At 48.0% G+C, this 12,930-nt stretch overlaps 1 protein-coding gene across 2 annotated transcripts in view; it reads left to right on the top strand.

The window, feature by feature from the left end:
* Window positions 1–10,367: 10,367 nt before the first annotated feature.
* The window catches only part of NAV2 (neuron navigator 2), a 397,887-nt gene continuing 395,324 nt past the window's right edge, over window positions 10,368–12,930 (top strand). Inside the window, exon 1 of one of the 2 annotated variants that reach the window (XM_086677817.1) lies at window positions 10,368–11,536. In XM_086677817.1, the coding sequence (XP_086533943.1) occupies window positions 11,279–11,536 (258 nt within the window). In that variant the 5' untranslated portion in view covers window positions 10,368–11,278. The remainder of the gene's footprint in view (window positions 11,537–12,930) is intronic. The other variant, XM_086677818.1, reaches the window with a different exon arrangement.

Here is a 12,930-nt window from a genome sequence, read left to right as displayed (position 1 = left end):
CGGAGTAACAGGTCCTGATTGTCTTAGAAGGAGAGAGCCCTATGTTCAGTGACTTTGTTACATATACATAGATAGCTTTTACATTAAGACTGGACCTTTAATCTTTGATAGCTAACAAAGTGTTTGTTTCCTGTTTGTTTGGGAGAAGGCTCATCTCTCCTGCCTGCAAAGACAGAGGGCAGAGTTGGAGATATGCTAGCTAACTTCCATATCATGGACATTTGGCACGGTTCTTGGTTCACCATAAGGCTTACTAAATGCTTCCTGAGTGGATAGAAGATTAAAACAAGTTCAGACATTTATTTGAAATATACAGAAAATGCCATGGAAAAGTAAGCTAAAAATCACTCATAATTCCAACCCTTTAAAACAATGATATAAAATAAGAAGAAATTATCAGTCTCCTAACTTACCCCTCAGAAATAACTGCTGTTGGGGTGCCTGGGAGGTTTAGTTGGTTGAGCGTCTGACTTCGGCTCAGGTCATGATCTCACGGTCCGTGAGTTTGAGCCCCGCATGGGGCTCTGTGCTGATGGCTCGGAGACTGGAGCCTGCTTCAGATTCTATGTCTCCCTCTCTCTCTGCCCCTCCACCGCTCGCACTCTGACTCTCTCTCAAAAATAAATAAACGTTAAAAGAAATTTAAGAAATAACTGCTGTTGACATATGTTTCATATGATTCCTTCCTTCCTTTTCCTTCTTGGTAAACGTACTTATTTATACATATGTAAACACACAAATATATGAGTAAATTTTAATAGTAATGAAACATACATGTAAATAAGATAAATACCCCCGCTAAGAATACATTTAAATAAAGCAAAAAGAATCACAAAATGGATACCGAAGCCCTAAGTGATTTATTTTTTAAGTTATCCACTGCCAGGATTTTTCACGCCGGCGCATTCTTTTATGAGCACACAGACCTCCAAGAGTTAACTGTGCTCCAAGCTCTCCTTTGACAGCCCTGAACCCTGGGCACCACACGCCTTCCCTGTGGGTCAGACATTGGCCAGGAGCGCCTCTCCTAGCCTCTCCCAGTGGATGCTCACCAGGCTCTGTGCCTGGGGCAGAGTCAGAGGGTAGGCATGAAGGCTCCCAGGATGATCACAGTAACCAAAAGAGGAAATGCGGCCGAGGGAGCAGCGGGGAAGCATCGCTGCTCCTTCCCCGGAGGCCCACACCCAGCAACTGTCAGGCTGCTTGATGTCATCTTGCAGAACGGACTGGAGGCAGCATTTGGGCACTTACCCAGCTGTGTTCAGGCTACAGGGACAGCTGAGCTGGCTGAGTGTGTCTCTCAAAGAGAAAATCCTGCTCAGAAAGTAGTAGAAGGCCTGAGTTTTTCCAGATTGGCCGTTACTGATTGGAACTATCCAGGTTATTGCCATAATAATCCTCCCCTCTAAAGCGTTGATTTGTAGCGTTTCTCAAAGCCCATGCTTTTCCACTTGCCTACACGTGGAGAGCTTTACTACCATGCAAGTGTCTGGGCCCCATTTCCAGAGAGTCTGCTTTAGCTGGTCCAGGGTTGGGCCTGGGCAGCCTTAGTTTATTAATTCCCCAGGTGACTGTCATGGACAGCCAAGGCTGCAAAGCAAAGAGTGAGGACTAGCTGATTCAGACTCCCCCTTTAAGATGCAGATTCACAGACTCAGCATTCTAGGGTGTTTTTGGAGGAAGAGGGTGCTTAGGGATCTGTTTCTTTAACCGGCACCCTTGGTGATGCTTAGGTTTCTTATCTAAGGCCACTGGCCCAGGCGTCTTTGCCTCCCGGTGGTCACCAGCAGGCAGCTCTGTCTCAGAACCTGAGCATCACCCAAAAAGACTCTCCATAACCTGTGTGGTGCTCATCCTTTGCCTCGCTATTAACACCACTATCATTCACAGCCTGGGCCGTTACCAAACCTTTTGCCTGTTTCTGCAACTGCAAAATGCAGTAATTGTGCCTCCCTACAGAGACGCTCTACTGTTACTGTTATGAAGACTAGTCTGTGGGTAGGAGTATTCAGAGTCCAGGCTCTTGAGTCTGAGTGCCTGGGTTCGAATCCAACTTTTCTGCTTAATTAGCTGTAGGGACTTAGGTAAAGTACTGAGCCCTCTCTGGACCTCAGTTTTCTTTTCTGTGTAATGGAAATGACCATTAATGATCCACCTCGTGGGATTGTTGTGAGAATGCTTACCACAGACCCTGGCACATATTAAGAATAACTTCATGCGGCGCCTAAGTGGCTCATTGGGTTAAGCGTCTGACTTCGGCTCAGGTTATGATCTCACAGTTCGTGGGTTCAAGCCCCACGTCAGGCTCTGTGCTGACAGCTCAGAGCTGGAGGCTGCTTCAGATTCTGTGTCTCCCCCGCTCTCTGCCCCTCCCCCACTCATGCTATCTCTCTCTCTCTCTCAACAATAAATAAACATTAAAAGAAAGATTTAAAAGGAATAACTTCAAAGTTATAATTCTTTCAGCAGCATCATTATTGTTGGGTCAACTCTGGTTGTCTGGTCTAATCTGTGGAAAGAAGAATGGATAATACAAAACAAGGAATATAATTTTTAAAAGGTCAGTTTGAAACTCAATGAGCTGGATCTCTCAATTAATATATTTTTTTTAATCTGTGATAGTGAAAAAGTAGGTATACAGTTAAAAATAACAAGCAAACGGGTGCCTGGGTGGCTCAGTCGGTTAAGCATCTGACTTCGGCTCAGGTCGTGAGCTGTTTTGTGAGTTCGAGCCCCACATTGGTCTCCAAGCTGACAGCTTGGAGCCTGAAGCCTGCTTCAGATTCTGTGTCTCCCTCTCTCTCTCTGCCCCTCCCCCCCCAATAAATAAACATTAAAAGAATTTTTTAATTAAAAAAAATAGCAAGCAAACACAAGAGCTTGAAGGTAGGATCCAACTATAATCTGGACATACTCAGCTCAGTCCCCTTCACCCTTACTACCTGCAGGTATAGTCCTAGGTCGTGCTCACTCTACAACATAGGAAGGTTTGAACGAAGCCACTTGTGCTGACTAGGTGATAGCCAAAGGCATGGACTAGAGAGTCCAGACATTTTATTTTCCATTTTCCCTGGTACTGTCTATTGGTTGGGAGACATTCTTATTTAGATTTGCTTGACAATCCCCCCGCCCCAAGTGTTCTGCAAATCACTGAGTGGGGTAAGGATGTGAGGCAGTGAGGCAGTTTCCATCCACTTGGCATTCCTGACTCTGAATTTCTGCTTCAGTTAAACTCAGAACCTCACTGTTCTCTTTCTTCTGCTTTGAAAGGAACCCAGATTCAAAACTCAGCTCTTTTTAAAAATAATTCTCTCCCATCAAAAGAAAAATCTTGGCACTCAAGCATTTCATAGCACAGTGGGCTTTACTGCTATTTTGGGGAAAGGAAAGGGTTCTCCTATGCCACTATGCTCTGCTTTTTCGGTTCCTGTCATGGGTCTCTTTACAGTGCTCTGGCCACTCTGCTTTAGGGGGCCCTTTACATGAAACCCTCCCCAGGAAACTGAATCTCTCTTATTTGTCATAGACAACCGTATAGCTTGACTCCTGAGCTCTGGGCTGGCCTTCAGAGATCTCAGTGATCACTAATGTTATCTCTAAGACCACATACTCAGAGGCTCTTTCTTCAGTAGCCCTGCACTGGCTGATTTGGGATTCTAGACTTGTCTATTTAATACACTGTCTGAAGAGGTTGCCTGGATGGCTCAGTCAGTTGAGCGACTGACTTCAGCTCAGATCATGATCTCACGGTTTGTGAGTTCAAGCCCGCATCAACCTGGCTGCTGTCAGCATGCAGCCCCCTCTGGATCCTCTGTCCCCCTCTCTCCCTCTCTCCCCCACTGGTACTCTCTCTCTCAAAACCAAATAAACATTTAAAATATATATTATATTATATATATATAATAAAAATATATATAATGTATATAGATAGATAGATAGATAGATAGATAGATAGATAGATAGATAGTCTGAATATGGAAGGGATGTATGATTTGTATTCCCACTGCTATGGCTTATTTACACATCCTACCCCACCTTCAGAAGGCAAAAGTAATCACAGTCTACATTTTAAATAAGAATGTTTCCTCTACCACATTTATCCTTAATTTTTTTAGTTGAAAAAAATTGTATTCTTTTTCGAGAGAGAGAGAGACCATGAATTGTAGAGAGGGGAGAGAGAAGAGATAGAGAGATAGAGAATCTTAAGCATGCTCAGGGCAGAGCCCAATGTGGGGCTCCATCCCATGACCCTGGGATCGTGACCTGAGCTGAAATCAAGAGTTGGATGCTCAACTGACTGAGCCACCCAGGCACCCATGTTGCATTTATTGCTACTAATATTTAGATGTTATTTTATTGAATATGGGCTTTTCTCAAATCCTTTGTGGAATGAGGGAAGATGTCAACAGAAGAATATTTACTAGGAGCGCCTGGGTGGCTCAGTCGGTTAAGCGTCCGACTTCGGCTCAGGTCATGATCTTGCAGTTCGTGAGTTCGGGCCCCGCATCGGGCTCTGTGCTGACAGCTCAGAACCTGGAGCCTGTTTCAGGTTCTGTGTCTCCCTCTGTGACCCTCCCCCGTTCATGCTCTGTCTCTCTCTGTCTCAAAAATAAATAAACATTAAAAAAAAATTTTTTTTAAAGAATATTTACTAGACTTAACTTACAAAGATGGGAGAGTGGACCATTGTCACTTAGAGTTTCAACACTAATGGTGGAGAAAGGAGATTTCTCTCCATTACCCTTCAGTGTTTTGTTGGTCAGAAGGTTGCTTTACAGCTACAGGAAAAAAAAAACCAACCCAATTCCATTATTAGCAGATCAATGTTCTTTTATTTTTTTTATTTTTATTTTTTAATGTTTGTTTATTTTTGAGAGAAACAGAGACAGAATGCGAGCGGGTTAGGGGCAGAGAGAGAGGGAGACACAGAAGCAGAAGCAGGCTCCAGGCTTTGAGCTGTCCGCACAGAGCCCGACGTGGGGCTCGAACTTACAAGCTGTGAGATCATGACCTGAGCTGAAGTCGGATGCTCAACCGACTGAGCCACCCAGGCGCCCCTCAATGTTCTTTTGATGTGAGAGTTTTCTGAAATTCTTCAGGGTAGATCAATATCTGTTTATTATTTTTTTAACAGAAATTTATTTTTAAGTATAAGGGGTCATAACAATTGTGAGGAATTGGCTGTGTATATTTTGTTTTATCAACATTTTCCCACAACCTTTAATAATAATGAATGGAATTCATTGGAAAAAAAAGAAAGTTTCATTAATCAAAGTAGCTACTAACCTCACAGAGAGTGGATTCTCCTTTGTGCCTCATTTATCACAGTTATATTTTGCAGTACTCTAAAACTATTAGCGTATTAGTTTTACTACTTGTCATTTATTTCCCGGTTTGCTCCCCTTCCTAAATTGCGTAAACTAAGAGCCATCCTCACATCAGGATGATCCAACTGCATTGCTCTCTGATCCTCAGTATCAGCCGCTGGTGATTAGGTGGGTGTGAATTAGGCTTCAGAGCTGACCTGCATCGCTTTCGGATTTCCATTTTTTTTTTTTTAATTTTTTTTTTAACGTTTATTTATTTTTGAGACAGAGAGAGACAGAGCATGAACAGGGGAGGGGCAGAGAGAGAGGGAGACACAGAATCTGAAACAGGCTCCAGGCTCTGAGCTGTCAGCACAGAGCCCGACGCGGGGCTCGAACTCACGGACCGTGAGATCATGACCTGAGCCGAAGTCGGACGCTTAACCGACCAAGCCACCCAGGCGCCCCCGGATTTCCATTTTTTAATTGCGTAAAAGGGCAATCCTCTGACTGGGAAACAGCAGGTGCATCGTTCTTTGGACCTTGAAAGCAGGGAACAAGACTTTACTCTTACTTACTCTCTATCATAATGCCCAAAGCCTGGCACACAAATGACCCTCAACAATTTATTCATTGAATTAATGATTGAGCCCCTCCCTATTTGAGTGAACGCAAGCATACACGCATGCGCACGTGCACACATACAAACACACTCCCCACAATCCAACCTCTACAGGTAGGCAAACCCACAGTCTCCCAGAGGTCACCATTATGCATATTGCTCTGCACACAGAGCCATCTGGAAGAAGGTAGGTTAGAAGTGAGCGAGGAGCAGGGTGAGGGGCTTTCTAAAGAGCTGGGCTAAGATTCTTAGCCTGGCTTCTCTGCAGTCTGAGATAGGTACGCTCTCGATTTGGGCCCTACCAAAATGTGGGTATTTGTACCACCTCTGAGATATGTGTCATAAGTTGCCAACCCATGCCCATAGAAAATTAAGGAAAAGTGTGTTTTCAAAAATAAGCTAGTGTGACTTTATTTTTACTCCCGTATAAACTCATGAATGCTTTTTATATTATTCCAGAGACTTGCAACCTTTCCCTTCGTCCTTTATAGTCAAGGGTTTCCAAGAGACTGCTGACTTTTTCTCAAGACCTTCCATTTTTCTGTGATAGGCTGGGGTTTAGATGTCTCAGGTTCTTCACAGGACTGTCTTCTTGGGAGGTAAGGCACAGCGAGGGGTCTTTCACTCAGATGAAGGACGGGTTGATGGGGCTGGTCAACTGCAGGTCAGCTCTGAAGCCTAATTCACACCCACCTAATCACCAGTGGCTGATATTGAGGATCAGAAAGCAGTTGGAGCATCCGGATGTGAGGATGGCTCTTAGAACCTGGGAACTGTCGGAGCTCTTAGGATGATTCAGTGATCCTGAGAGCTTTGGTGGTAAGTTTCAAATTAGGCCGTCACTGACACGTGGGTGAGTTGGAAAGTTCAGAGTGAGAGAAAAGGAGAGTTGTCAAAGTTGAGATTTAAAATGGTGCGCTATCCATAGTGAAAACAATTAAAAATATTTTTGGGGGGGCACCTGGGTGGCTCATTCACTTAGGCGTCCAACTTCAGCTCAGGTCATGGTCTTGCAGTTTGTGAGTTTGAGCCCCACATGGGGCTCTGTGCCGACAGCTCAGAGCCTGGAGCCTGCTTCAGATTCTGTGTCTCCCTCTCTCTCTGCCCCTCCCCCACTCACACTCTGTCTCTCCCTCAAAAATAAATAAATAAATATTAAAAGAATTATATATATATATATATATATATATATATATATATATATATATATCTGGATAGTTTGTTCTTTCCAAAGCAGTTTGCTATTCTCTGAACCAGTACCTTCTTTAGCTGCCAATGCCAAACATATTGATTTAAAATGACTTCTTACATGTTAACATAGCATACATATGAAAGGAGTAACTTTATAGGGCATTTTTATAATTCGCAATGATCTTATTTAAGGAGGAACCTTGTAACTACCTTTTTTGCCTCAGGGGAAAAGTAGATTTACTCTCACTTTGTCTGGTTATGATGATAAATTATTTTGCTTTAAATAAGGAAAATGAAGGTTAATAGGAAAGATATAAAGGGAAATGAAAAATGTTCCGGGAAAGAGCAAATAACATTATTAAAGGATGAAGAGGTGGGCAAAGAAATTGGAAATAGACTAAAAGATTCACTCAGCTTCCATCAAGAAAATGAGAAATTAGCAGTCTTTAGTTATAAACTCACAAAGGGTCAAGGTGCATGCTCAATGTTTACCAAATTCTAGAGGATTAGGAAGAAGTCCAAAAAGAATGTACTGTTTTTCATATTAGCACATAGTTGAGGGTCTAAGAACCCAAAAAAATGACCTTGGCAGCAAATATGATTTAAACAGGAGATCAAAGATGGCAAATACTTAGCACGTCTGTCACCATTTCTATTTCTGCATCCATGACAGACATTATTAATTGATTAGGCTGCTGTTTCCAACTAAACTAGGTAGATGCACCCTCAATTCTTTTCAGCACAGTGTGACAGAAAGTCACTTAAGTACAGATGGTCCTTGAGATGAAACCCTTTTGTTACCTACAGTTTAGCCTTACTACTCAAAGTGTGATCTCCAAGCCACCAGCAGGGGCATCGCATGGGAGCATATTCTGAAAGCAGAACCTCAGCCCTATTCCAGAACTTCTGAATCAGAATCTGTATTTTAGCAAGACCTCCAGTATTTCCTATGTACATTAAGGTTTAGGCAGCCCTGGAAGAGCACTGAGTGCCTGGTATATTCATTAGGGTGTAAGCTGTCAAACTTTAATATGCATCAGAATCACTGACTTAAGCACTTGTTGAACCTAGATTGCTAGGCTCCACCTCCAGATCTTTTGGTTGAGTTGCTCAGGGGTGGGGTTTTCAAACAAGTTTTCAGGTGCTGCTGCTGCAGCTGGTCTGGTAACCATACTTTGAGAAGCACTGCCATGGAATTACTTTGGAATATCTCTGTGAACTTTATCGAAGACTGCAATATCTTCCCATGACTCTTGGTATGTCTGTATGAACCAGAATTCTGGGGAGAGAGTCCTAAGGTTTTTTTTTTTTTTTTAATTTTTTTTTTCAACGTTTTTATTTATTTATGGGACAGACAGAGACAGAGCATGAACGGGGGAGGAGCAGAGACAGAGGGAGACACAGAATCGGAAACAGGCTCCAGGCTCCGAGCCATCAGCCCAGAGCCCGACGCGGGGCTCGAACTCACGGACCGCGAGATCGTGACCTGGCTGAAGTCGGACGCTTAACCGACTGCGCCACCCAGGCGCCCCCCTAAGGTTTAATATAGTATAATGTGTCTTATGACATTATATACCTAAATCTAAAAGGCTCCCTTTCTGGAGAATTGCTGCTGTCATCCCTTACTCATTTATTCGATAACAATCTGGGTAGCTGTTGGGTCCACCGCATACTTGATGCCGAGAGACTCTAATGAAAGTTCAAAACACAGTTCCTAACTTCATGAGGCTTACTCTCAAAGAAAATAAAAATGAAATGATAAATAACGGTGGCATCAGATGGCGAAGGGCTGAGTGTTAAGTAAGTGGCACAGACCACGTATGATTTAATTTCAGAGAGAGGGGGAATACCTGAAATTATATACAAGACTATGTACTTCAGCCTAGCTACAGTAGAAAGTCGCCGTGTAGAATTTGTGGAAGATAAGGTTGGGGAGGGAGCAGGCCAGGGTAAGAAAGCACCTTCTCATTTCTTAATGCCTTTTCAAGAGGTTGTTTTAAAACTTTGAGGTTTCCTCTGGTCTGGATAATGATAAATCAATGCTATCAGCATTGTAAATCATGATACAGGGTGGACATACTGGGAAAACCTGTATCTTAGAGACAGAGAGAAAAGACAAACAACTTATAAGCAGAGATGACTGGGGGGAGGGGGGCGATGGGAAGTAGCCGTAGTAATTTAATAACAGGGATAATAATGCCCAACTTCTACTGACCCCTTTACACTGCCAGGTACTTGTGCTTAACAACTGTCATGCACTATTCATTTAATCCAAACAACAGCGCATGATATAAATGTACTCAAACCTCCTTGCTCCAAGTGAAAACCGAAGCTTTTTAAGGATGCGTTACGATTTAAGGTCTCGCCCAGTTTAAATCCAGGCAGTTCTCCAGGGTGGGGGGTCCCAATCCATGAATCGAGAGGGCTCGGGCCTGTCTGGATCATACGTTCCAGTTCTCATAAACTCTGCGTCAGCGAGGAACCCAAAGAGCAATTGAGAGGAGAGAAATCCTCGGACGCATTAAAGTCGAGGAACCTGTGGGGCCAGTGCATCCAAGGCGCGGACAGGGAGGGGCTGCTACATGAAATGCAACAAGGGTTAGCCTGAGCCAGCCGGGGTCATGGAACCTCTCCTGGCTTCCTCCGGCCACTCTGATGACAGAATCTGTAGTAGGTTGCACGGGGGAGCTGACTCGGGGCGGGAGGCTTCCCTGGGTAGTGTATTTGCCTATAAATACTTCAAATAGTTAAGTGAAAACTGAAGGCTTTGAAAGCGGGAGAGGAAGCTCTTGGGAGGGCCCCCGGCCCGCCTGGAAGTGAGGCAGAAAAGAGGAGAAATGGCTGGCGAGTCCTTAACGCCGGAGACGAGGAACAGCCCTGCCCAGACCAGATGGGGGGCCGCAGGGCGGCGGGCGCGATTCCGGAAGATTCAAACCGTTAAGGTGACCAGAACAATTTGAAAAAGGAAACAAACTTCCCCCCGAGCCTCGCCCGCGGGGCCCCGAGGCGGGCCTTTGCATTCGAAAGGGCATTTTTCAAAAGAGGGTTTCAGGGACGCGGGAGTGTCGGCCCGCTGGGAAGCGCGCAGCAGGAGCAGTGCCGCAGAGCGGCCACCAGCCGGCTTTGTACTTGGCGGCCAAGCGCGGCCCCGGAGTTTCGGCCACGGCCCTGGAGTTGAGGCCACGCCCCCTTTGCAGAGCGAGCTGCAGTCGCTGATTGGCGCGCCACGGACCAATGGGCGCGCCGGGGCGGCCCGGGCTGTCAGCGCGCGCCGCAGCAGCGCCGGCCGCAGCCTGTACTCCCCTGCTCGGAGCCCCGCAGCCAGCGCAGCCTTCCCGGGAAGCGGGGCCGCCGCTCGCGAGCGCAGCCCTGCCCAGCCCGCCAGCCGCGCGTCCGGGTGCCCGCGCCCCACGGCCACAGCCTAGCTGCGCTATAGCTCACGGAGCATGTGCAGACCTACAGGCGCTAAGGTGCTATCTGTCCGGGGGACTTATGAGCAGTCGTGACTGTCACGCCTAGAGAGACCTTTCGGGGGCTGTCGCCGCGCCTCTGCGTCGCGGGTGACACTGCGGTGCTCGCGGTTAGGGCAGCAGCTGCCTCTTGGTGGAGGCGTCTTGGGCTCCGTGCGTCCTCCCTCTCCTTCCTCCTCTGCTCGCGCCTTCCTCCCCCCGCTGCTCGCTGCTTCCCTCACCCTCACACCCGCAGCCTCCCGGAGCGGGAAGCCACGCGGCCCCGCCGTTCCTCTCCCAAAGGGGCCTCCTCACTTCGGAGATGCAGTGACAAGTTAATATGGGCGTCCAAGCCTCGGTTTCCCAGGAGGAGAATCGAAAGAGGGAACAGCCCCTGAGCGCCCAGATCCCTTGAACAGGCCGCCTAGGACGCGCGAGAAACCCGCCTTCAGCATCCATCCAGGTGGAACCAGCTGAGCGCAGCGACCAGTCCTCTGCCCCATCCTACAACCCGAAGGCGCGCTCGCCGGTTTGCTCTGACTCCCAGACCCGGGGCTTTCTTTTTTTTTTTTTTTTTTTTTTCCTCCGCTGGTGGTGGGCGCCTCGCGGGCCGAGGCCCGGCGCCTGCTCTGCTGCCCGCGCTGCCTTTAGCGGTCGCCTCCGCCGCCGCTGCCAGGGACGTGCTGGGAAAGCCGAAGCCCCGGGAGAAGATGCCGGCCATCCTGGTCGCCTCCAAAATGAAGTCGGGACTGCCCAAACCCGTGCACAGCGCCGCGCCCATCCTGCACGTGCCCCCAGCCCGGGCCGGCCCCCAGCCCTGCTACCTCAAGCTGGGAAGCAAGGTGGAGGTGAGCAAGACTACCTACCCTAGCCAGATCCCCCTGAAATCCCAGGGGCTGCAGGAGCCGGCGGGGGAGGGGCTCCCGCTGCGGAAGAGCGGCTCGGTGGAAAACGGGTTCGATACCCAGGTGAGAGGCGATGTGTGCCGGGGCACTGTTCTGGGAGGGTGGGCGGGCGAATACTTCTTGGGGGGAAGGTGGCACGGCTGGAGGAGTGAAAGGGCTACCCGGTGGGCGGAGAAGGGAGCCCTTCTACTTAGGCTGGCAGATCTGGGGATGCGCTAGGAGAGTGGGCTGGCCGGTGGGTGTGGCCCGGGTGCCAGAGGTTTGCCTTCAGAAGCTTTGAGAGACCGGGGTGGGGGTATGCCAGCAGCTTCCTTCTGGGGGGTACGGGTGGCGTGTCCATACACACACACACGCACGCACACACACAACCGTGCGGCTCTGGAAATGTCAGTTCCTGCATGTTGAGAGCTTGGCCTCAAGAAGGCAGTATCTTCTGCAGCGGCTGGTTGGCTGTCGGTTCTGCAGAGATTCTGTGTCTGCCAAGGAATGGTCTGAAGTCTCTTGGGCTCGATGCCCCCTGGTCTGGCTGCAAGATCCAGGAAAAGGTGTCTGGGGGGTGCAATCAACCTGTTCCCCTCGGTTTGAAGATGACCTGCCCCTGCCCGTCCCTTGGGCCGACAGGATTCCGGGCACTGTGCTGGGACTGCCCTAGGAGTGCCCGCTGCACCAGCGGAAGCAGGCAGCTGGAGAGTCCTGGCGTCTTGGCTGGCTGTTGCGGTGGGGGGTGAGGATGGCGGTGGGGGTGGGGGTGCCTGTTTCCAAATGGCTGCCTGAAGTTAAGCCCCTCCTTCCTGGGTAGTAAATCCTGGCGCTGGTAGCCTGGGTGACTGGATGGCTGGTGGCTTGGGCTTGAAGAGAATTGGTGACTTCTACCTTTCCAGACACAGCCTGCATCACCCAGTCCGGCTGGGTGACAGGCCTTGGCCATGCAATCTCTTTTAAGGAAATCAGCAAGGGCCAATCAGTTTCTCTTGGCCTTCTGCCCTCCCTGCTCCCTTTTTTTTTTTTTTTTTTTTTTTTCCTCATCTGGTAGGAGGGAGCAGGGGCATGCTGTATTTTCTTGGCAGTCATTCAGCAGGGACTTTTGGGGACAGGCTGACCTGACGGATGTGACTGTCCCAGTCAGGAGAGGCAGGAAGCCAGAGGGGGAGGTGGTTTGGGGCTGGTGTCAGGGAAGTGGCAACAGACCAGCTGACCTTTTTGGCACTTTCTTTTCTGCTGACACTGTCTCCACCTTCTCCTGGAGCTTTCTCTGATCAGAGGCTAGAACTCAACACATTGCTAACCTTTCCGATGGAGGAACTGGAGCTGGGAGCTAATTGTAAGCAGACTTTTGGAACTCTGGGCTGGAGAAGGCTCTCGAAGCAGATTAAGCTCCCAGGCCAGGCTGATAAGCATGCCCCTTGCTGCTGCACTTGCTAAACATTTTTGGAAGCTGACAGGTTTGAGTGATGGCG

This window comes from Puma concolor, chromosome D1 (assembly GCF_028749965.1).
Source record: "Puma concolor isolate L17-30 chromosome D1, mPumCon1.1.hap2, whole genome shotgun sequence".
Classification (NCBI taxonomy): domain Eukaryota; kingdom Metazoa; phylum Chordata; class Mammalia; order Carnivora; family Felidae; genus Puma; species Puma concolor.
The sequence above is the reverse complement of the archived record's forward strand: the minus strand, read 5'-3'. Positions and strand labels throughout refer to the sequence as shown.